This window comes from Nylanderia fulva, unplaced genomic scaffold (assembly GCF_048542155.1).
Source record: "Nylanderia fulva isolate GAGA-0341 unplaced genomic scaffold, ASM4854215v1 Scaffold23, whole genome shotgun sequence".
NCBI lineage: Eukaryota > Metazoa > Arthropoda > Insecta > Hymenoptera > Formicidae > Nylanderia > Nylanderia fulva.
The window spans coordinates 3,213,635-3,239,398 of NW_028190293.1; the positions used below are offsets into that span (position 1 = coordinate 3,213,635).

Below are 25,764 nucleotides of genomic sequence, written 5' to 3' on the forward strand. Positions count from 1 at the left end.
TTTAGATGTGTGTTTAGAGCTGTATTTTGGTACTGTCAGCGCAAAAGTACAATACAGGTTGCGTTGAATTATCGAGTTTCACATTCTAGATATTCATGCATCATGGCCATTTGCGCGCGCAACTTCTTTTGTGATCTAACGTGCTAACGGCACGGTCGCCATATTAGTGGACTGAGTCGTTTCCGATTGTTTTCGCGTCTGTGGATGGTTTTCAGGTATCGTACTCGGTAGAATCTACCCTGAAACGTTTCTTTTGCCAACAATTTGTGTGATTGCTCCAATTTCATTGATTTATTTTTTTCTTACAGAGAGAAAGAGAGTCGTTTTCATCGGCGTTTCACCGATTAGGTGCAACTCATTTTCTCGCCGAGTTTTGGGCTGCTACTGCACGTTGCCAAGATGATGTACACAGTAAGGGAAACAGCATTAATGGCTTTTATTTTCTAACATAATCTTCTGATGAATCTGAAATTGATTTTTCCTTGATGAGTTTTTAATTCAAGGCGCATTAACAATTTTCATTCTAATGACTAAAAATAGACTTTGCAAAGTAACTTTAAAAGTGTAAATAAATAAAGTGTTATTTTTTATTTAATTTTAACAAGAGAAATATTACTTTAACAAATTATCAATTTGAAGATTAGAAGAGTAAATTTGATCATGATCATTATCTGTAATTTTGCTAACAATAAAAGATAATCAATTTTTTCAGTGAAGAACATTTTCAAACAGTAATAATTTGCAATTTTTAATCTAAATCATAATCTTTTTCTATGAAATTTTATTCTTTTATTTATGTTTCAGGGGACAACTGCTTCGCAGGATACAAGGTTCAGTGACAAGGAGAAGAAGCTTCTTAAGCAAATGAAATTTGGAGATTCATTAACACAGAAAGTAATTAATATTTTTTATATTTTTAACAAATTGTTATACTATTTTAATATGTTTATATCTATTGTGCGTTTGCTATGAATTATAGAGGTAGATTGTGTTAAAATAATTAAAATACACACACTGATAAAATTTTTATAAAAAAGTAAATTTTGCAATTGTGAGAAATCAAATCTTATTATATATATGTAGATATATTTAATATTTATTATATGTACACACAGATATAGTTAACTATCAAAATTTTCGTTTTTTTAAATATTATTTATTCTTACAATTTGAGTATTTTAATGTATTAATACATCAAATACAATTTTTCTACATAAATTAAAAAAAAATATATATAGAAGATGTATATAAATGTTACTGACTTAAAATTATGAGATACTATAAGGCTTTAATGCATTTGTCACAGGTAGATATGAGCAAAGTAAAACTTGACGTAATTAAACCGTGGATTACAACGAAGATTACACAGATTCTGGGAATGGAAGATGACGTTGTAATAGAATTTGTGAATAATCAGCTTGAGGAGAAGGTAAGAGATATATTGCATTTAATCAAGCAAAAATTGATTAGAAGTAAAGTTTTTAGTGCAATTTAGTTCGTGAAAGAGCAATAATGTCAGTAATGCGTTCACTTGGCTTTTTCCCCTCATCATTATAGGAAACCGTTAAATATACATTATTTCAGCACGATGTTTTCGTACAAATCGCAAGCATTCATTATTCAAACTTTGCATGACGTGCTGAGTTTGGATAACACAAAGCAATGAGGCAGATGTTCTCTTCTATTTTACATGCCGCATTGTTTTTTTTTTTAATTTTTTTTATTTGACTTCCATAAAGTTCATCATCCTTCAGTATTCCTTATTATTAATCGGTCCATATATCTCCTTCCAAGCATATCCACTTTCAACAAAAGAAAAAAAAAACAGAAAAAATTGATCTGTAGCTGATCCTGCCATATCAAACTATATAAAGTCAATCTTTCATATATGTTTGAATTCCCCGTTAGTATAAGTAGAGACCGTTGGTGGGGCTCAACCCTTTTGTCCAAATGGCATTCGGATGTGCTCCTCTCTACATCCGATTGGCTGCCTTTCTATCAGCCGTCAGCCCTAATGTCAGCTGTGGTGGCAGTTGGTATGTCAACGTCACCTTAGAACTGCCGCAAATCTTCAACTTCAGCAGCTACGTCATCGCCGCAGCTACTACACGTCGTCAACGTCGCAGGACCATCAGCGATACTTTCATCACGTCAGGTTCCTGACTCCTGCTTCTCGCATCCCTTCCCAGAGCTGCGCGCGACGTCTTGCCGTGCAGTACCAGCATCGCCATGCAGTACCAACATCACCTGCAGGACCATCACTGCCTGTTGCAGCAGATGTTACTTCGGTTCGTGCAGCTACCTCGACCGAGGTAGTTTATCATCGTGAGCTACGGGATTTCGAAAGCCTTGCAGCTTTCGAGGATCGTCCAAGGATCTGCAGTTTCCCGATGGCGTCATTCTTCTCCTGGCATGTCATTTTGGGACTTTGGAAGCTTCATCTCGTACCGCGAGCTATTTCTCCGTTGGAACCGCTGATGTCGAAGGCCAAAGAGCGAAATCGTGCGCCCACCACGATTTCGAACATCGGTTCGCAAAGGACTTCGATATTCTTCCGGACATACTGTCGGTCACATATCGGCATGATTCAGGCGAAAACAGCGCCCGGTGGTATCCCTACACATGACGTTTGACTCTTTGTCATTGTCACAGGTTGGTGCAAAGGTGATCCTTTTATACGACATTATCTCTACGATTTTCAGGCGGACATTTTCGCCGGATATTCGAGATATATGCTTTCCTCTCGTTTCAGCACATATATACATACACACACCATCATAACGGTGTAAATATTAAGATTAATGAAGAGTGACGAGGTATCGATCTATTTTGTGCTACTTGCGTTTAATCTATCATAATTCTTTTTTTTTCCTCCAGCATATAACTTTTTAATACAGGTATCAAAGGGTGATCAGCGACATTAATAAGGTGGTAAGGTGCACTTAGACATAATAAATATCTGCTTTTTCGAGGGGGAAAAGCAGTTCAGATAACAGAATAAAAATACAAGTATTTTTTTGTCAAATCTCAATTAAAACTTAACGCAGTATCTTTTTTATCATTAAATTTTGTCTAGACTTGCACTATTTTTTTGTTGCTCTTGCATATAAGGAATTAAATTTGTACGCTATATATTTTACAGTTTCCCGATCCCCGAAAAATGCAGATCAACCTGACAGGTTTCTTGAACGGCAGGAATGCCCGTTCTTTCATGGGTGAATTATGGGACCTTCTGGTCTCTGCTCAAGAAAGTGTTACGGGCATTCCCGAGGCTTTCTTGCAACAAAAAAAAGATCAGATTAAAAAGCGATTGGTAATTATCAATTTTGATTTTTAGATGTGTATTCGTAAATGTAGTATAATTATTAAATGTGGCTGTCTGAAGAATAAAAATATTTATACACAAACATTTATTTATATACATTTAATAATAATTGCGTAATGTTGCACTTTAATATTGTGATTTCCATTCAACAAACACACTATATTATTGCTGCTTTTAAATAGGTATAATTCAATACTACTAGCACAGTTAGCCACATTTAATATTTGTATAATACATAATACATTATGTACATTATGAAAGATTTTGATAGATAAAAAATTGTGAAGAGTAACCAAATTGATATTTTTTATTATATCTTACACTTATTTTTTATTATATCTTTGATTCATTATCATATTTTTATCATGTATTCTATGAAGTTTTCTAAAATACATAAACAATTGAATTACTATATTTTGACATTCACTGAGATGTTCAATTGAATGTAATAAAATGGATGACATCAATTTTAGTTTAGTTATATTTAGTTGTAAAATAACGATATCTTGTAAAAAAACGAAGGCTTACATTATGTTGTAATATGTTAAATATTAGGAAGAACAAGAGAAGCTTCAAGCATCATTAGCGGAGAAAGAAAAAGAGAAGGAGCGCGAGAAGGAAAAGGATGACGCGGAGAGTAAAGTGAAAAAGGACGAGAAGGATAGCAGCTCATCGAAGGAGCGTAGAAGAGATCGAAGCAGAGATCGTGATAGAGACAGGTACATTGAGGAAAACATAGTGTTCGAAAAGTATATATAATTATATTTATGTATTTCTCATTTTTCTTTTATAATTTTTACGTAGAAGAGGAAGGAGTAGATCGCGGGATCGACACAGAGATCGCGATCGTTCGAGTCGTAAAAGAAGATCCGCTTCAAGATCACCAAGTAAAAATTCACTAAAAGACAACGGAAAAGATATGCCGGAAGCTAAAATTGAACGAGAAGACTCGCCGCAACCGGAAAATGCCATACCTTTGATGCCAGTTAAAACCAAGCCGTAAGCAACATAATCACATATTTACATATAAAATAGGAATACATTATTGACATATAAAACAAATCGAAATCTTATATATTTGCAGGGAAGCGGCGGTAGCAATATCAAGATTGCAAGCCAAATTGATGAGCATTGCTGATGGAAAGAAAAAGAATAATCGCACGCCTTCGCCAGAATCGTTGGACAAATCGACAAGGAAATCACGATCTGGATCTAAATCGCCGGTGAATCGTTCAAAAAAATCCAAGTCCAAGTCACCTAGCCGGGATTCGAAGACGCGTCGATCACGATCGCCTGCTTCGAAGTCGAGACGATCCCGCTCCAAGTCAAGATCTCGGAGGTCCCGATCTAAATCCAGAAGAACCAAATCGCGCTCGCAGGACCGCATCAAGTCAAAGCGAAGCAAATCCAAATCGCCGAGATCACGATCGCGATCACGATCTAAGAAATCGCGATCCAAGAGTGACGATAGGAGCAAGTCGAGGAAATCGAGATCCGATTCGAGCGACTCCAAATCTTCTAAATCTCGCTCCAAGTCTCCGGATAAACGAAAGGATAATGTAGACTCTAACAGGAAACGCGACGGTACTACGAGCAGTAGTTCAGGATCCGAGGAAGAAAAAGATGCGAAAGATAAAAACGACTTCGAGATACGGAAAAAGAAGGACGGCGTGCAAGCTAAGAGATCTTACCGGAAAACCAACAAGGATGACAGTGGTAGCGACAGCGATTCTAGTCGAGAGAGAAAATCGGCTCCTAAAAGAAGAAGTCCTTCGCCACGTAAAGATAGAGCTCGGTCCAAGGACCGAGACAGAAATAGATCGCGGGATAGATCGCGAGACAGGTCGCGAGATAGATCACGAGACAGATCACGCGATAGATCGCGAGATAGGAATCGGAGGTGAGATTTACAAATTGGTTATATACATATAAAGCTGTGTAAGAAATATATTTATAAATTCGACATGATATATTAAACAATAAATTCTCAATATTCCGCTCGTATAAAATTTAAACAGTTAATAGCTTAAATAATAGGCCAGATTAAACGAGCAAACGAAATTTAGATGTAAAATTAATTTGTTTTTATTATGCTGAAATTCAATGTAAACGTTTCGACTGTACTCGGTCTTTCTCAATACATATTATACACAAAAGTAAAATTAAAACTACCAGTGTGGCAGAACGTTCGGACTATTAAAAATCATTTCGCAAATATAAATTACTGACCATCTTCAATTTCGCTTTCAATTAATTACAATATTTGAAACAACGAGCCAGTTTTACATTGTTCATCAAAACAATGGTTAATATTGTCGGTGGGTTGCAGTAAAGTTGATTTACTGTAATAATGTGGTATGTAGCATATTTTTGGTTTTTGAATGTATAATTATTTGTAGCGATGAAGTGTATTAAAAGTATAATTATTTTTAGGTAACTTTTTATAGATTTACTTGAAAAGAGCTGCAATGACAGCCGAAACGTTGTATTTCAACTAATTATTTATAATAAATTATTGCCAGTCTGGTCGACTTTTAACTTTGAGGAGTTTTTTATAAAACATTTAAATTATAATATTTTAAAATTAATAATATGTATATAATATTGTCTTATGTGTTTCTTGAAGCGTTTTCTCAATTTATAAATTATCGATTTTTTTTTATAGGAGGTCATTGGACCGAGATCGCGACAGAAGACGGGAGCGAGAGCGTGAAAGGGAGAGAGAAAGAGATAGATTGGATCGGTACAGCGGCAGTCGCGGCATGCGGCCACCTTCTGTGCGCAGACCGCCTAATAGGCGTAGGTCAGTATACACACGCACATACAAACGCAAGTCGTTTATTTCGTGTACATGAAAGAAAAATTGTTCCAGCAGTCCTCCGCGCAGAAGTCCGACAAGATATCGTCGTAGATCACCGAGTCCCGAAGATCGACGTCGCAGGAGATCTTCGTTGGATCGTCGAAGGCGATCGTCAGAGCGACGCGACAGACGTCGATCGCCTGATCGGCGCGGTAGCCGACGTCATTCTCCGGACGGACGGGATCGATCGAGCAGGTACGATAGATCTTCCTCGCGCGACAGATCAAGTAGGCGGGACCGCTCGAGAGAACGACGGGATAAGGATCGTCGGTCTAGATCCAAAGATCGTAGATCGAGATCTAGGGATCAGAGGTCATCGGTGGATCGTTCGAGAGACGGAAAGCGGTCTCCCGATCGTTCGAAGGAGATCAAGGATAAGGCAAGGGACAGAAAAGTGGATGAGAAAGCTAAAAGACCACCTGATACAGGATCGCGAAAAGAATTGCGAAATGGCCGGTCTAAATCGAGTAGCTCGGAAAGTAGCGAGAGTAGTTCCTCTAGCAATGAGGACGAGTCACTTAGGTAAGTGAAATTTCCACTTTGAACGATACTTTTACGGACTCTGCAATTGGTGGATGATGATAATAATAATAAATCTGTGGATACTCATTGTGTGGTGTATTTGTTTATCATTTGTTGAATAACTTTTTATAGTTTGTGCGTGTATGTACACTTTGTGTCTGCAGGAAATCGATTGAGCGCAAAACGTCTCTGGAGAAGCGGGAAAGAGAACGCGAACACACGGACGATTCTAAGAAAAAGGAGAAGGAGAAAACGGTGAAGGAGGAACAATCTAAGCGACCAGAAAAAGAGATCAAGAAGATAGAACCAGTTGCCGTGAAAAAATCGGAACCCAGTGTTTCTCCTAAGAAACTTCAAACTGCGTCTCTTCCTATTACCAGACATAGAGTAAGTTTAATAAAACTATCAAGCTATCAGTAAATAATACATAGAGAAGTTGAAGTATATAATATTATATATTTATGTATAACAATTCTTTTTTAAAATACATTTTTTTAGTTTTCGAAGAGCTTGTCGCGTACACCCTCGCCGTTTAAGAAGACCGAAGATATTGTGGCAGCAACAATTAAAATTAAACAAACTATTAAGTATGTCGCAAAATATTTATTTCGTGAATAGTTTTCTCGGTGTGCTATATTGTTCTCATTGTTAATTATGTTTATTTTCAGGGAAGATGCCAAGGACGAATCGCCGAAGATTGGAGAAACAAATTTCGCCACTGGAGATGCTTTTCCTTTAAAAAAAGATGAGAAATCATTGAAAACAACGAAATTGATAATAGAAGATAAAAAGTCTACTCAGAAATCGTTAGAATCTTCATCTAAAAAACCTACAGAAATAGCCAAAAAAACGAAGAAAGAAAAGCGTGATGATTCTACGGACAGTGAAGATAGCGATGGCGAAAGTAAAATTACATTTTAATTAACTATAGTATATATAGTAAATATCAGTATTTCGTTCTTTTAAGGTATGTTTTTACAGGCAAGAGAAAATCGAAGAAGCCAGAAAAATCGAAGAGATCGAGGAAAGCATCATCAGATGAAGATAAATCTGATAAAAGCAAGGCTGGATCTAGTTCAGATTCTGAAGATGATAAAAAGCATTCAGATAAAAATAAAAAAACTAGAGATACTAATCGAACCGGTAAGTTTTTTTTCTTTCAATTTGTGTATCAACATATATGTTAACATATATGTTGACATATATAAGATAAAATTGATATGATTTATAAACATAATTTTTAATATTTTGCAATAGAGTCAACAGATGATCGCAGCAAAGATAGAAAGGATAGCAGAAAACGCGAAATTGCTGAAAATGATTCACGAAAACGTTCAAGAAAGGAGATAGAGGAAGAATTGAAAAAATCAAAAAGATCGCGGAGAGATTCTTCTTCGGGTGAAGAAGAACAGAAATCTAAAAGAGGCAGAAACGAGGATGATAGATCGAGATCTCGAAAATCGAAGAAAGATTCGAGTTCTGATGAAGAGCCTAAGAAAATAAAAAAAAGAAGAGACACTTCGTCAGATGAAGAAAAATCTAGATCACGAAAATCCAGAAAAGATTCGACAAGTGAAGATGAATCTAAATCAAAATCAAAGAAATCCAAACGAGATTCCAGCTCAGAAGACGACGATCTCGGAGATAAAGACGTGAAGAAGAAAAGGAAAATTGACGATAGCTCAGACGATGAAAAAGTGAAGAAGAAGCGTAAGAAGAAGACAAAAACCAGCACCAGTGAATCGGAGGTAAGGACTTAACGAGAGTGACATTTTTTCTTTCAAACTTACAAATTTTTATTGTTATTAATTTTTGATATTTTTCAGGAAAGTGAAATAGAAGAGAAAAAGAAAAAGAAGGAAAAGAAGCACAAGAAACACAAGAAGCATAAGAAACATAGAAAGCATAAGAAGAAGAAGGTAGCGGAATCAGATGAGTCTGATGTAAGTGAAGGTAATACGGAGGAACTGGAAAAGAAACTTCGGGAAAAAGCTCTAAAAAGTATGAAAAAAGGGCATAGTATTGAACGAAGTGATTGAGAATAACATTTGATGATGTGTCATGAATAATATCTCTGTATCGCATAGCAATTTCTAATTTTATTACAAATATGATAACTTTTGTTTCATAACAATACGTACAATTGGATTATTATTTTCTGTATTATACAATATATATATAAATAATCACGCTCAATCCCTTCGGAACATGATCAAATAATATTGGCGAAGAGATTGTGAAATAATTTTCATATAATTACATTGAGGAAAAATATGATTAAAATTTTCTAGTTTTTACACTCTATTCAAATTTATAAAGATTATCATTTTCTTGTAATAGTAAAGTGTACTTACTCGTGCTGATACAGATACTCTTTTAGACTAATATAAAGATTTTTTTTTTAATTTGACCTGAATATCAGTTACACATTTCTTCAGACTTCAGTTCCTAAGTACATTAAAAAAAATAGGGCTTGTATACAGCGATTAATTTGTGTTTATTTGTATAAAGTTTAGTTCTTTAATGCAATGTTTAGAGAATACAATAAATAGTATACGAATAATATTACAGAACACAAGTCACACAAGAACTATCAAAAACCCTTTGCAGAAACCTCAGAATATACCCTCGAATGATACAGTCATTTCTATTTTACAGTGACTCCTAATTTCTTCTAGACATCAGAATCGCCATACCGACTTTACCGAATGTGTAATGTAATTTATTTAATAACTTACATAATTGTTTAGTACACGGGAAAAGAAAATATAGAAGTACTCACAAAATCTGAATTATATATTTCTCACAAATTTTTCCTACAACTCTTGATGCTCTTCTTTTATATACACTTTTTATTAAAAAAATTACATTTAAAAAGATTTACGAATTTTCCAACATGCTTTCTAAGTCTGGTGAACAAAATAACTGACTATTTACTGGACCAAGATTGACAAGATCACCAGTTAATGACACAGTATTTACTTTTGCAGCTAAAAGCTCCTAAAATATAATAATTTTATAAAGAATTGCGATATAAAAATATTGTATATTGCAAAAATTATTAAATTATTAAAATATGATTTACCTGTTGGAAATCTTGCTGTATATTAATATCAATGGAAAAATACTTTTCACCAAGACATAATCTTGCTTTGCCAGACTTTAAAATCTCAACTTTGCCTAATAGACCACTTTTTAAGCTATTCAAAGCACAATGCTCGATTTTTGTTTTAGCCTCATTTTCATTAAAACTATTAGAATCATTTGGTCCTTTCGGCTTTGATTCTTCTTTACTAGGTTCCATATCTTGCCAACAGTCTGGAAACTATTAATCAATTGTTAAATCAAGCAATAATTATATCGATAATTGCAACAGTATATATATATATATATGTACCCTACCTGCATTAATACATAGGGATTAGTTTTGTTTTCAATTATTTGGTGAATGGTAACTTCCTTTTTAATTTCACTTAAAGTTTCTCCTTTTATATTAAGAACTGTGAAAAAGACAAGTATGTAAGAATTTGATGAAATTATTAGAAAAATTATATTCTTACCTTCACCATTTTCTAAGATTATTGGTTTCTTGTCAATTTCTTCATCATTGTATTCTTCTTTTTCAACCCTTGGCAGTAAAATAGGATCTATCCACTCATCAGTATTTGTACCATCATCGGTAAAATCATCACCTAATATGTTCTTCAATTTGTCTTCTTCTTCTGATTTTTTGATACTTTTATTTAGCTTTGATCTTTCTAGTATTTTTTCAGTACCTGTACGACTGCTGGAACCACCAGATTTTCTACTAACAGTAGGTGGTTTAAATATTCCGTCCGACCAAATACCATCAGACTAAAATACATATGTATATGAAACAATATGATTTATGATAAAAATTGATATTTAATATTTAATGTATATATATATCTGGGATGTACTTGTATTGTATTTCCCTTATCTCCTCTTCCACGCCTATTATTTTCTCTTATTCGTCCTCTTCCAAAATCTCTGTCCTTTGGTTTCGGAGTGTCAATCTTAACTGGTGTTACTTCCCTGAAAATGAATTTATCTTTAGTATTTATGAAATATGCCATACAGAAAATAATATATCACTTAATACAATCCCTTACTCTTTTTTCTTGTTCCTCTGCACATTAACATTTGGTATATACACCTTCTTAGACTTTTCAGGCTTAATATTTCCACCTAGGGTCAAATCTCGTGGCAGTCTGTAGGATGTTAGCCTCTGTGTACCTGGCTCCATTTTTATATTTAACACCACTCGACGCTAATGCTCGATTTATATATTATTTTATAAACGACTGATTATATACTTAATGTTTGTGACTACAATTCTTAACCTCAATTACGAGAGAAAGTATCAACTCGCGCGAATAGAGTTGTGTTGTGTGACGACGCACTGCGAGTATCGATACTCTCGAAGAGCGATACTTGCGAGAATCGATACTCGCAGCGCTGCCTTCTCTTCGATAGCTTTCGAATCGCAGCCATATTTATATTTGCGCCGTGACGGATGTCGGATCGTCGGTGTTCGGGAGTGTTAAATAGTAAATTTTCGAGTGCGAGGAACAGTCGGGAGTGCCATAAAGTGTCGAGTGTTCGTCGCGTAACGTGTGTTAAACATCGTGTGCCGATTTATTGCCGAAATACGTCGATTATCGTCGCTTCGGAGTGTCAACCATATCGATGCTCCTGGGTTCCCGCAACCGACCGACATCATCTTCGGTACACCAGGATCTCTTTCTCTGCGACAGACACCGAAGCTACAAGGAGCTCATCAACGTTCCACGAATAAAGGTACGTGAACTAATTAGCTGTATCCACTATGATCCATTATGACCGTCTAGTAATAGAACGAATAGTAGATGAACGAGGATAGCGCGCCATTTTCTGACGATTGCGCGCGCTTTTGCGGAGCATTGTTTATAACCATAAATCTAGTGTAAAGAAATCTTGATTGAACCACAATTATCCTTATTCTAATAATATATATTTATCAAGAGGATAGTCTTTAGCTTTCATCAATCCGAGAAATCTGAAAAATATATATACGTTCCATTTTTGGAGCTTTTCTGACAAGATAATTTATGGAAATGTTTCTCACAAAAAATGAAACGTTAGATGAAAAAAGAATCGAAGAGATCACTATATGTACAATTATTTTCCAAAATTTTGCGATGCACATCCTCCTCGCTCGTCTCTCGCGCAGCAGATAAGCGGTATCGCGGCGCAGACGACGGGCGACGTTTTCAGGACGACTAGTAGCATAGTGACATGGGCAGGAGGAGAGCATAGCCGGTGTGGATGAGGTCATCGTATGGTTTTTTAGCTGCGCCGCGCACGCCGGCAGTCGCGACGCGGAGCGCCCGAACGCCGGCCGCTGCACGCGTTCCCGCTGCCGCCACACGCGAGCGAGCGGTGGTCCTGCGAAGGGAAAGAGAAAGAGAGAGAGAGAGAGAGAGCCAGGACATGCGACGACGTGCCACGTGCCACGGCGCCGTGCATGTCAGCCGTGCCCGCGAGTGCACCCAGATCGTCGTCCTCCAGCAGGAGGTGAAATCGCCCTGATATTCGCTCCCTTTTCCCGATTTTTTGCGTTACGATCGAGAGAGGACTCCGCGAATTCCCTCGTCGAGATCGTACATCGAAGTGAATCCCTCTTTATAGTTGAAGTTTCCTCGCAGAGGATCCCGCGGAGCGAACGTTAACCCGCGATCTTGATCGACAATGTGAGAAAGGGCGAATTTGATTTTTGTCTTGTTTTTTTTTTTTTTATATGCAAGATGTTTGTTTTCATCGGTACCATGGAAAAGTGAGTGAATCCTGTCGCGGAGAATGAGGTGTTTTGCGAAGATAATTGCTGTCCGCGTGTTGATTGCTTATTAATCGATTTAAATTTCTAACAAGAAACGAGTCACTTTCTGATTCAGTCACTTATCGGATTATTTGTATCATTCCTTCACAAGTACTCTCACACACTCTCTCTCTTTCTCTCATTATTTTCATAATTTGCTAATCATCGCTTTTGCAAGAAATATGCCTTGACAAAGAGCTATGTTTTTAAAGATATTTATACCCCTCAACAAGTATAATTTACATGAAGACTTTCTCCATGATGACAGTTTCTTCTATAATTTCATACGATTATTTTCATAATGCACAGTTGTCGCAAAAGAGTTACAGGTCGTTGCGCATGATAATCGTATTCGTGTTATGATCGTTTATGCGTGTCAGAAATGGGGAATTAAAATCGGTACAATTTCAGTGAGTTTATGTTTCTATACTATCGAGATATGAAAATAATCTCTATATTTGTCTGTAAATATAGGCATAAGATACATTTTCCCTATCTTATCTATATATACATTTTTTAATCTTATCTTGCATAACATCGAATTTCTCTCTATAATATCAAAATGTTGAAATATCGTTTATTATATATTAATATGTTATATATTACTTATAAATTATAGTATATATGATGATTATCTTCTATTCGTTAGTATTCGCATCAGCACAGAATTTAACATCAATCTTTCTCTTATTCATAATAGCGATCTCTCATGAAATTGCAATATAATTTGAATTCGTAAATAAATGACATCGCAAAAGCGTCGAATTGATTTTAAAGCACCGTTTCCGTTTCTCGGCTGTAGAAGAGCGGATTTGAAGTTCGGTTGGCCGCGCATCGTTCTTAAACCTGTTCTGTACTCCCCCTCAGACATCGGATACATCGACGAGTTTTCGAGCAACCGATGCATCTGAGAGAACGTCTTCCTGAAAATCTTTCGCGCGCACACCGAGAATCTTTTCTTTCAGAATCTTTCATTTTTTAGTACTTGCAGAAGATCTCACATCTTCGAATCTTTACTTTTTTCAGACATCTCGCGTTTTTTACACGAATGTGTAACCTCGATGCTTAAACGGTTAGGTGTTTAAAAAATTTTGGCGTGGGTTTCAAAGAAATTTTAATAATTTTATTGTAGAAGTGTTCACTCCATCATTCTTTTTTTCTTATATTTACTTTTATTCATATTATCCATATAATTCGTTTCTGTTTACAACCTAACAATAACGAGAATGTTAATTCGATTTTATTAATAATTCATTTATATATTGATTATAGATTCAAAAATAAAATACGAATATAACAATAAAAATATTTTTTAGGATTTAAAATTAACATGTTAATTATTCAAAATCTTAATTGCTCCGAAACGTGAATCAACGGATGACATATCGCGGTTTGCAGATATATAAAAAGACTGTGCGTACAGGCCTATTCAACAATAAAGATGAAAATGTTTCTAGAAAATATTGATAAGAGAGAATAACACAGAGGGAATAACAGAAAAATATTATTAACACATTTGAAACGCGTTGCTGTACGACTGTACAATATACACTGTACAATATTACAGCGCATTAATGGATTTAAATTCTTTTTCTTACAAAAATATGTATTTTAGTTAAATAAAATAAAACATATTAATATGTTGTTACGTGAAAAAAATCACTTTAAATACCGCTATTAAATATCATAAATATAATTATCATAAATGTATAAACTATTGTTTTATATACTCGCAGTTTTTTTGAAATATTCTTTTCTTTCTTCTTATTGAGCATTAAATTTATTTATTTTATTATATTTATGATTATATTTCAAGGAATATATGTGCTAAGATTTTAAATATTAAATTTAAATATTAAAGTGACACACATATATTGATGGAATACAAAATCTGAATATTTTAAATTAAAGATTAGATAGAAGATAGAAGATAAGAAGAAATACGTAATTAGATTTTTTATTTTATATTGAGGAAAATGCAATAAAATATTTATATATTTATATAAGGCATATATATTAGTAAATATTTATTTTAATAATACAGGCGATCTTTCTTATCTCTTTTAATCTAGTTTCTAGGACAATTTCTTTGGTATGCACGAGCGCGTGCTCGGAAAACACGTGCTCCTGAGCGTTGCGATGCGCATGCGTGCATCTTCGAGACGTCGCATTTTAAATCTTGCGTCTCGCAGATAGAAACGCGCATTCCTCGCTTAAATGTCGCACGGTGTTTTTTCGTAAGAAACGATCGAATAAATTGTCAATTATTTTGCATTCTACAAAAAAATTCGTCATCATTCAACAAGCTATTTTGATTTTTATAATATCGCCAATACGACGATAACAATTTTAATAATAATGTAAATATACGTGTATAATACTTACAATGTAAATTAGTATCTCGCTCAATTAATTTGAGCAAGTTGTCGTTTACCGATCACAAATATTCAAGTGTTCATATAAAATTTACGTGTTCCGAAAGCTGACGCTAATTACGTAAATAAGTTTTTGAATTTTGACATGTGTGATAAATCAATAGAGAGTTTATTAATAGCGTAGAACGCAGATTCTCGGTCGGGAAAAGTAATATTAAATGTACTCTCTCGTTGTCGATCCTGCTCGCAAAAGATTTTTTACAAGGAAGTGTCTGTGAATAGGACTACGTAAAAAAATTGTGAATTGAAAATCGAGAGCATTAATCTATTGGAAAATGAACGGTGTGCCACGGACTCATATAGAGGCCTTCGATGTCAAGGTGAGCTGTACTTTACTTTATTCTTAATATATCTTTTACGAAGTCTACGCAATTTCACATTATCCAAATCTGATTGATGATTTTAAAATAGGCAAATATTAAAAACATTTGATCTGCTCAATATAGAATACATGTTTATTTTTTAATAAAATAATTTCAAAATATTTTTTATAATTTGTATAATAAATTTGTATAATAAATTCTTCTAGAAATATATCAGACAATAAATAACATTCTATTAAAAAAATTCATTACCCTTTGTAACTTGTTAATTCGTTAATTGTATGCTTTAGCATATTACTTTCATTGATCGAGACGCGCTTGTTGTTTGCACGCAATTGTATATTTAGCTCTCTACATCCGCGTATTTATTTCAGTATTGCCGCAAATTACTTAAATTACATCATTTTGAAAATCGTAATGTAATTAATTTAATGCATTTTTGAAATAGAAATTACTGAATAAAGCAGTTTACTATACAATGTTAAAGAAAAACATTTTGTAGAAAGAGAGAAAAAGAGAGAGGTTTGAGGGAGAAAAAGAGATAGAGAGAGATATGGGAAATTTAAATGTATATTCACTTTGAGATACGTGAAATTATGTTCTTGTGTTTGAAATATATCTTCCTATTAAAATACTTTAAACTATCGATACCACATATTTAATCGAACAATTCTAAATGTACTTTTCCATGGCTTTATGCTATTCGCCGAAGGCTCCGTGTCTAATGGATCGAATCGATGCGATTTGAGTTTGTACAAGGTACAATCATGTCACACGTGTGCAATGACGATCGCGATGACCGTGGCCTGCGTAACCTAGTACCTACAAAATGCCCTTGAACCGAATTGTTTCAAGTTATCCAGGTACAAATATTAATATGATTGTCAATGCCGATTATAAATATCGAGGTAGTGGTCCATCGCAGAAGTCCTTTTCAGATGCATTTTTTCGTGTAGCTAAGTTATTGATATCTTTCTAATAACTACGTGTTATTGCAACGTAATTGCAAATTTTTCTATTTTTATATATCCTACAAAGCGAATAATATTCAAAGATTTTATGTCATCGAGACGGATACAAAAAATAATATATTTAATAGAAATATTGCTTGGAGCAATTTTCTCTATTTGATAGCAGAAAATTGTATTATTGCAAATAAGCTTCTTTCTTTAATAACATTTAAATATATTTGGTAATTTTATATAAACACTACGTATTATATATAATATATATTTTTTAATAGCTGAATTAAATAGTCTGCTTCTTATCTTTTTTATTCGAAACTGGATATATTATTTAACGAATAATTTATCAATATCATATTTTAACAATGTGCTACTTCTTATATTCGCATGCATTCGTTCATTTTTTCATACTTTTTATTACTACTTATTTATTTATTTCACGTACAAATATTCATAAATTATAGAAAGTTTTGTTCACGTAATTATATCCTGTTTATATTTATGTTAGACTTACGTGAACAGCATATTATGCAAGAATTTCTAATTTCGGTTAACTCATTCAGCAAAATGGCACGACGCTCTTTTCCACCGGAATATCGATCGCGCTTAGATTATATCCGCGACCTCGCGTGCCATGTATAACTTCGTATAGTACGGCAAACGAAACCTCATTTTCATCGGAGACGATGTCTTTACGAGGTTTTGAATCGTTTGTGTTTGCTAAAATATCATTATCATATCGTTACTGTCGAGTATTTTTATCTCTATTACATGTGCATTTATTTGTGCGTCGTGATTAAAAAACCGGATTTATAACTTTTCTTGAATCGATGTTGAAGAATAATCTTTAGTCATGAACATGGAAAAATAATTATATTTATGATCAGTAAGTTGCATTTCACTTATGTATTTTTACAAACTGCATAATTATTTTTGACAAATTCAATTATATATCTTTTGATGATTAATATGTATATTTTTATATTTTGTAATTTAAGAGATAATTGTTATCTGTTTGTTTGTGCACGCGGCAGTTAAACTTTATTATATTTTCTATAAATAAGATATATTTATAAATTTTTAAAATTGAATATTAAAAAAAAATAAATTTTAATAAAAGAATTAAAGATAAATAATACAACTATTTTTGATCACGTTATACTTTAATATGATTATTGAAAATATTATATATTTATTGTTTGTAAAAATACCTTTAGCTTAACTTTAGATATAACTTTAGCTTTACATGGGACGAGTTCGAGTTCAACATGAATTTCTATTAATTTCGATCCAATGCGAGATATCCAGTCGCAGGCAGGAAAGGAAAAATTGAGACAGGTGGAACGAATAGCGCGCGCCGGTTTCTCGCCACAAAATCGAGTCGAGTTCACCCACTTTCCTTCGGTCTCTCCCTCAAGGTGGTCAGCGATGAAGAGCATTACCATTCGGTAAATTGCTCGTGAATGCGTGCGTGTGGGTCGAACATAATGTGTAATTAAGTGTCTTAACGCGCGTCGAGACCGCGCATGAATATAACGCGATATCTATGGTAAGATAGGAATAAAGGTTCATTCAGAATTGCCACGTCGTTGACTTTTTCTCAATCTTGGACGTAATCCATCTTTCTGTTGAATACAGAATGATAATCGCACAATAGTCAACAATGCAATTTGATATGTATGTCCTTTAAAATATCTTTCAAAACACTTTGAAAAAGATCATTTTCTTTCTTATTTTTATCTCTTATTTCTTTCTTATTTCAAATATAATTTATATGATTTTATTATAAATATTCTTTTTAATATTACAAAACTTTGTCTTAAAATATTTTTCTTCAAAAATAAATATTTTAAGAATGCTTAACACTAATGAAAGCTCCAAGAAGACACTTTACATAAAATACTTTTATTACTATATATGAGAGGCAAATGCGTAAAAAATTTTTTTTAATCATTCAATATCTAAAAAAATTAACAAGAGGAGCGTAAAAATTACAATAAAATTATCAATATAAAAATAAATTTACAATATCAAAATTATATAGTAAATTATAGAAAATTTTGCTTTTTGATTCGATAGAGGTACGTACATGTATGCACACGTATATATACGCACGAATAAATTGCTGTTGAATTTGTGTAATATAAAGCACATGAATTATGTGTTTGCAACTTTGAAATATGCCAATGTTAATAATGTAATCACACAAGCTCTCTATATCAAGTATTACATTTTCTCATGTATCAGTCTATATTTGCGAGGCATTGAATACGCATTTATAATACACGATAAAATTTACAATAAATCTCTCTACTAGCAGATACACAGTTTTAACGATGACATTAATCAGCGCATAAAATGTGCAACGAGCGCTATAATAAAAAAATAGATACTGCATCGGATGCACATCGAGTAGCGGAGCATATTAATTTTAATCGAATCAAATCGTATATACGCTCATGTGATTTATTGTATAATAAAATATGACGCCGTAAAATAACAATTTTTTCACACTTTGCGGTCATCGCGACTGTTTAAAAATGTGTGTTAGACAGAAAGATATATTACATAAATCAGTTTTAATATTGTACTTGAATTTACTAATATTGAACGTGCTCAATCTCACCGGATGGCAACACAGGATGTATTCTCACGGTGAGAGATTATGTTAATTTTCTTGAAACAACAATTTTTTTGGATTGTAATTGTCTTCTTGGAGCTTTCAACAGTTTTTCTCACATGAAATTATTGTGACCGATTTTAATATATATTAATTAATATACAATTTTGTTTCTATTGTGTTTTGTGGAAATAGTGTCATCATATATACATATATTTATCACATGCAGAACAAATTTCAAGAATACTTTGAGCAATTAAAATGACATTCTTCGATAAAGATAATAAAGTTTTAATGCATGTATACAATAAGAAATAACGTGTTCATAGATCATTTTTTTTATTGTATACGCATTACAATTTCGGAAAACTTGCGTTTCGTTCTTCGAAGTTTATCCCTGATATACGAGCAAAGCTAAACAAGACAGGTTTATTGTCCTCGGCATTTTTTGGCCTTCTTTAGAGAGATGGCGACGGCCGCATGAGCGACATCGTCGGGACAGCCCAGTTCCATATGTCGATCGTATATGCCTACTCTTACCCCTATAAGGGGGTATCCAGTTTCTCCGTTATGGGATTGTGCTAATTGGAAAGGGACTTTTTTCCTTCGAGAGAGCACGTCGATTCGTACAGTTCATTAGCATTCCTCACGCGATTTTTCGACGCCTCGTTGCATTCGATCGACATGTTTCTGCGCTATCTGCGATGCGAATAATTCGGTAAAAACTGTGTCGTGATTCCTTATATTTTACACTCTCATATATTGATTCTACGTATCAAATATTATTTTTCTTTCTACGTATATGAAAGAAAAGTATTAAAAAAACTAATTCCAAAAATTAGCTTTTTATTTTTGTCTAGTTTCTATATGTATAATTCCAAACATTCTTTTCTATAAATTTTTATAACTTATATTTTGTTAACATTTTGCGCTATGTATCACTATTTTAATATTTCCATAAGATATTTCTTGCGACGTCAAGGTTATCGATCGTAATTAATTGGCAACAAATATAGTAGTTTCAACGGATTCGTCCTGTTTCGTAATCGTCCTCCAATCCTCTCTCGGAATTTTCATGAGGTTAAATTAGTTCTAATTAACTTCGTATAGCACACAATCTCTTTCCTCATCAGTTTTCTTACGCTTTTTACCATAATTATATATGAATGTATTTTTGTATGATTATTTTCTCTCTCAGTATGTTAGAAAACAACAATATATATTTAATACTTATTCAATACTTCATAATACTGGCACATCATTAAGCACTCTATTGGCACAATATTCACGTCATTAAATTCTATATTTTGATGTGTAATTAATAGTTTTGAAAGTATAATCGTGTGCATTATTTTCCATTTCTAACTCTCATTTTCTACACGTACTTAAGGAGAGCCATTTAATTATAATAAATTATCGAATTTTCTCTCTTCACAACGTTGATATTAAAAAAAAATAAAAATACTCTTAACTTGTAAAATTAATTAATAGAATAATTATTTTGTATTTTTTGAATAACTATGCGTTATTAAAACGCGATTAACTAATTCGATCTGCGTGAAAGATCGTTCGTCTTTATTTCGAACCTGAGTGAAAGCAACAGAGAACTCATTTGTGTATGAGCCCTTTTTTAAAAGCGTTGGCAATTTTTTCACTTTTGTATTACCATGTTGGACTTTCACGAGCAGCGACGCGAATGTCGAAAAATGAGCGCGTCGCAATCGTCGATCATCCGAATCGTAAAATCTGTCCTTGCTTTCGAACGATAGAATGACAGTTGACGAATGACGTGGATTCAGGATTATATTAATCGATACAATATATGATTGTAAAGTTTGAATCGTGTAACAGGCACGAAAATGCAAAACGTAGATATATTGTCTTTTCATTATATCTTAAAGGTATAAGTTTCTCACACATAGAAAGAGCATCAAATTCACATTTTTATTCAATAAATAAATAAAATATTAGAAATTGTAGATTTTAAATACTTAAACTTAAAAGACTATGCTAAAAGCAATTAATGTTGACAAATACATTATTATTTATTACGAACTTTGAAATACGCGTAAACGCAGGAGATGTTAAATAAAATAAATTAAGTTGTTGATTTTTATAAGCTTTTTATGTTGAGTCTTTATAATTATTGAAAATGTTTTTTTCGACTTGGATTTTTTCTTAATCTTTTTGCAAGCATCATAATTGCGTCATTTCGTCGAAAGTTTATACGATTTATGGTGAAATGCGAAATATCGCAAATGGAACAATTGATGTCGTTTACTTCAGCTTATTGTAAAGTGACATCTATATTTCGCAATACATACACGCGACGCAATATTTTTCTCATATTTCGTTCATGAAGAAAGACCGATGTAATAATCACTTCTTCTTTTATTTTAGCAATAAAACCCATTTTTAATATATTTTTACAAATCGTCACACTTTATACAAAGGAATAATTCAAGATTATGTATATATGTATATAAAATAAAAAGATTATCCTTAACATCTTGAAAATAAATATAACATAAATTTTAATATAATTTATATATTTAAAAAAAGTTACAGATTTATATTTATTTGCATTTTTCGCATTTTGATGTTAACTATTCAAATTGATTTCTTTTATCTATATTCTATTTAGTTTTATAAAAAGAAGGAATATACATTTTTTCATAATATTTAATATATTTTTTAAATATATATTATTTACACATAGATGTTAAATACAATAAATGCTTCAATATTATCGCATCATTTTCTAATGTGTACTAATCTGTACAACAGTTGGAAAAGAAATCGAGTGCATTCGGTCGTGAATGATGACACATCGCGAATCGCGAGACGAATTTGGGCGGTGATATGACCTTATAATATTGCACATAATCGTAAGAGGGAGAAAGTGGGATAATTAGTATCCCACGCTGTGCGTTATTACATCCTTTAAGTTCGAGCGCCATATAAAATACTTAATTTCATTTTATGTTAAGGATGAGATTATAAGTGCTTTTTTAAACACATTATATTACAAGAGCCCGGAATTTCTTATGTAAAAAAATGTGAATAAATTGAAGAATTATTCTTTATACTTTCTTTTATATTAAGGGAAATATGAGAATCGGTAATTACTTTATTATGCAGAACATCAAATCTGCTCAGAAATCCAGTTTTTATATAAATAGCGGTTAGACATCACTTATCAACAGCACGCGCGAGTTTGCGGTTTCGCGGCAGTGCGGTTTTATTTTTTATGCCATTTATTGTTACGCATCATTTGTCACATGAATGTCGAAGGTAATCATACATCTTAAACGGTATAAAATATTTTTTATTGGATGATTATACTATCTATACGTATATTATATTACTATAGGCAAATTTTACACTAGCATTGCGATAATAAATTACTATGTTTATCCACAAAACGTTTGCACACTGCGATTCTTGCGCACTGCGTCATTTCACTGTGACATGATTTTCTCTCATTCGAGATAGATCACGATCGGCGCCTAAAGCGAGTTCGCGATACGTAACGCTATAAACAGGAAACGGGGAGTGACAGTCCCACCTAACGAGGTTTATTTTTGTCGAAGACCACGCCTGATTTTGTATAGAATTCCGAATTTTTTAGGTCCAAGTCGCTTTTTGTTCAAATTGCTTCTCACTTTTGCACCATATCAAATATTGACTTTTTCAAATATTTCGTGCTCTTGATGCGCGAAATTATTTTGCAAGACGGTAGAGCTGTTATCGCGCGAAACGCGATCGAGATCGCGTGACTGTCGGCAGTAATCTTTGGGACTTATATGAGAAATTCCCGAGGGAAGCCTAATGCAAAGATGATATACCGTAATTAAGGTAATTTTGTGGTTCAATCTTGATTTGACGAATTTTATGAGATAAATATAGTAAAGAAGGATCTATTGATCTATTGTATGAAATTGGAGAACTCTTTATATTTTAAAATATATATTTAATAAAGTTATATTAAATTATATAAAATAATTATAGAGGTTGCACTTAATAAGTAGCCAAACTTATATTTTAACTTATACATTTACAAAGATTTATTTGTACATATAATATATTCATATTTGAAGAGATGTTTCCTAAAGTACGAAAATATCTGAACTTGTTTATTTTGATGATGTAATTCCAATTTTGAAACCACTTTACTAAAATCAATAACGCATCAGTTTATAACTTTCTCTCTCATTAATTTTCATGATATCTTTAAAACTATAGTATATTAAAATACAGTGTTTTTAGTATATATTATATTTTGTTAATTAAGTGAAATATATAATAAATAAGATTCAAACAATCCTTTCCTATATCGTTTACAGAAATAAATTTATCACGTTAATCTAGTAATTTAAAAATAGTCCTACATAAACCTTGTTGATTAATATTGAGATATAATCACACAATGACAGGCAGCAAAAACATAACTCGTAATTTGCATAAAAAGTGTAAACAGAGCAAAGCGCGCAAATGATATGAATCATACTCCGTGTATAAATTTAATTTTTTTCCGTCGAGGTTTGCTACTTAATTATATACTTTTACTATGAGAAATCAAGTTAGAATGTATGCTATAAATGTTAATTTGTTGCTTTGAATATAAACTTTGAATTTATTGTTCCCATTATTAATATTAAAAATGGGAATCTTTTGATTTAATATTATTTTTATTCCTGAAAAATACAAAAGTGAAGTATGTTAAAACAATTATTCATTTCTTTTATTTTAATATTAAAATACTTGTGAGTATAAAAGTAAGCGAATAATTAATTTTAATAACGAATAATGAATAAAGAAACATTTAAATTGCTTATCCTGTTGCATCGACATCGCGATATATGTTCTTGAATCTTCGACTTTTCTCTTGTTTATCCTTTGCTACTCCTTCATGGCATTCACACAACACTCATTCACAAACTCGATTAATTACGATCTTGCGCACACTAATCACTAGAATAAGATACTTCAGAAGCACTTTAAATGTGTAACACTCCCAATGTTAATCACACACAATACGCTCTTTATTTTGCAATCGAATAACGTGAAATTCACGGTAGTGGAAGCTACGGTATAGAAAAATGACATATGTGTGGCCGAGTTCACACACATAATTTCAATTTTATTATTTTTTTTTAACACAAATGAATAGACCACCAGTTAAATTTAATTAATTTAAAAATAATTAAATAAAATTAAAAGATAAATAAAGACGGAATACTGCAGATTGTGTATAATAAATATCTAAAAATACATCGTTAAAAATAAATATCTAAGAATACGCCGTTTGTTATCTTTATCAACTTGCGCAATTGATTTCGATCGAATAAATTATATGTTAAAATATATATTTTTAATCAGTTACAAGCTTCAAATCTATAGTACACATTGATAAGTATTAAGATAATAATGTCATTAACGACTCTACTTATTAATTAATAAAACAATATCTTTACATATCAACATATTTTTAATCGTTATGTGTAAACCAATATCAAAAATAATTACGTCAATAGTGCTATCTCAATGCACGATTGCTAGAAGTTATAATTTCATCAAAATATTTTATACGAAAAACAATATTATCGTTTCGACTGTTAAACGCAGTCAATCGTAACTATGGATAGCGGTAATATATAGAAAACGGCAAAATCGATATGGAGTAATCTAAATATTGACGCTGGATTTAAATGGGGCAAATCTTACAGTTGGATATAAAAAGTACGTTTTAACTTTCGCAGATTTAAATTGGATTTCGTATTTTACATGAAATAATACAAGCAGTTATGAATAAAAAAAGATATCATTAAGAATATGAATTTCTTATATAAATATACTATTTATTTTGGTGTGTATATTTTGTAGATATTTAAATAAGATTAAAAAATTTAATAATTATGAATCAAATATTAATAAATATCAAATCGTTCTTTATTTGATAAATGTATTACATATTAGATTTGGTGCGATCAAAATTGTGCAAGAATCAGTATTAGCTTACCGCGAGTTATTATATGCAAGAAAAGAGCGGGATTCCTCGGTGAAATAATAATGTGGATCTCTCTGCACGGAAGACTACATTTCGAAATTGTAACGACACTTGTAACGAATATCCGAATGAAGCAAACAACCGTGAACCTTTTCTCAGACGCGTAACGGTAAGCTAAGTGGCTTTGAAAACGTCGCGTATCTTCATGAGATTATCACAAGCGAGCTTCTCTTTACGACGTCACATTTCAGACGTGTCAAATTGATCCTATCTTGCGGAGCGTGTGAGCAATTTAAGCATTTGATTTGAATTGAAAAGAAAAATAAAAGCAAATATATTTTTGGATATTGCATAGTATTACATTTCATATTTACTACGTATGAAAACTAATCGATTATTAAAATATTAGCACGCTGCAGCTAATAATAATCCACCTAAATTTTTGTCAACAAAAAAGTCTAACTAATTCATAAAGAATTTATGATAAAAATATATGATTTTCATAAAATACCTCTTAAACTAAAAGTAAAAAAAGTGGTAATCTGATAAGGATTCTAAATTTGCTCGCGCATTCCGTTAGCTATTAGATTAAACACGTTTGAACTTTCGGAATGAAGTGCCAACTATAAAAAGGTAAGCCTATACTTCGCCGTATTAGCCTGGACATAGGTATAATCAACCGCACCCTTCGGCTTTTATCTAGGCTGCACCCTTCGTTAATCTTTCCCTCCCACCCTTCTTCATTTTATTTGTGACCCTGAAAGCAGACATGGTTTCGTGCAGAAACTGTCCCGAAGAAGATCAGGTTTCTAAAGCCAGGGGTGGA

At 32.7% G+C, this 25,764-nt stretch overlaps 3 protein-coding genes across 10 annotated transcripts in view; 2 read left to right on the forward strand and 1 right to left on the reverse strand.

Annotated features, from left to right (window-relative positions):
* Nucleotides 1-119: 119 nt before the first annotated feature.
* Srrm1 (Serine-arginine repetitive matrix 1) lies at nucleotides 120-9,493 on the forward strand. Of its 6 annotated transcripts, XM_085483138.1 has the most exons (17): nucleotides 120-215; nucleotides 309-411; nucleotides 805-894; nucleotides 1,307-1,429; nucleotides 3,143-3,313; nucleotides 3,881-4,044; nucleotides 4,130-4,324; nucleotides 4,410-5,225; nucleotides 5,991-6,128; nucleotides 6,198-6,707; nucleotides 6,872-7,094; nucleotides 7,206-7,294; nucleotides 7,376-7,611; nucleotides 7,689-7,850; nucleotides 7,965-8,455; nucleotides 8,534-8,650; nucleotides 9,366-9,493. In XM_085483138.1, exons 2-17 carry the CDS (start codon nucleotides 400-402, stop codon nucleotides 9,366-9,368), a joined length of 3,540 nt encoding a protein of 1,179 aa, XP_085339264.1. In that variant the 5' UTR covers nucleotides 120-215; nucleotides 309-399; the 3' UTR covers nucleotides 9,369-9,493. The 6 variants fall into 6 exon arrangements, with proteins under 6 accessions (XP_085339264.1, XP_085339261.1, XP_085339266.1 ...); XM_085483135.1 differs by having other exon boundaries at nucleotides 8,534-9,493; XM_085483140.1 differs by having other exon boundaries at nucleotides 6,198-6,380; nucleotides 8,534-9,493.
* Nucleotides 9,483-11,130, reverse strand: RpIIIC53 (RNA polymerase III subunit C53). Its single transcript, XM_029303355.2, has 6 exons — nucleotides 10,841-11,130; nucleotides 10,649-10,763; nucleotides 10,268-10,562; nucleotides 10,110-10,207; nucleotides 9,793-10,032; nucleotides 9,483-9,707 (listed from the first exon to the last, which is right to left on the reverse strand). The coding sequence occupies exons 1-6, from the start codon at nucleotides 10,972-10,974 to the stop codon at nucleotides 9,588-9,590; spliced, it is 1,002 nt and encodes a 333-aa protein (XP_029159188.2). The 5' UTR covers nucleotides 10,975-11,130; the 3' UTR covers nucleotides 9,483-9,587.
* Nucleotides 11,131-11,402: 272 nt separating this feature from the next.
* The window catches only part of Lmpt (four and a half LIM domains protein limpet), a 107,091-nt gene continuing 92,729 nt past the window's right edge, over nucleotides 11,403-25,764 (forward strand). The window contains exon 1 of one of the 3 annotated variants that reach the window (XM_029303301.2): nucleotides 11,403-11,528. In XM_029303301.2, coding sequence (XP_029159134.1) covers nucleotides 11,418-11,528 — 111 coding nt within the window. In that variant the 5' untranslated portion in view covers nucleotides 11,403-11,417. Of the gene's footprint in view, nucleotides 11,529-12,094; nucleotides 12,285-14,986; nucleotides 15,341-25,764 lie in introns of those variants that run through there. The other 2 variants (XM_029303306.2, XM_029303312.2) reach the window with 2 other exon arrangements.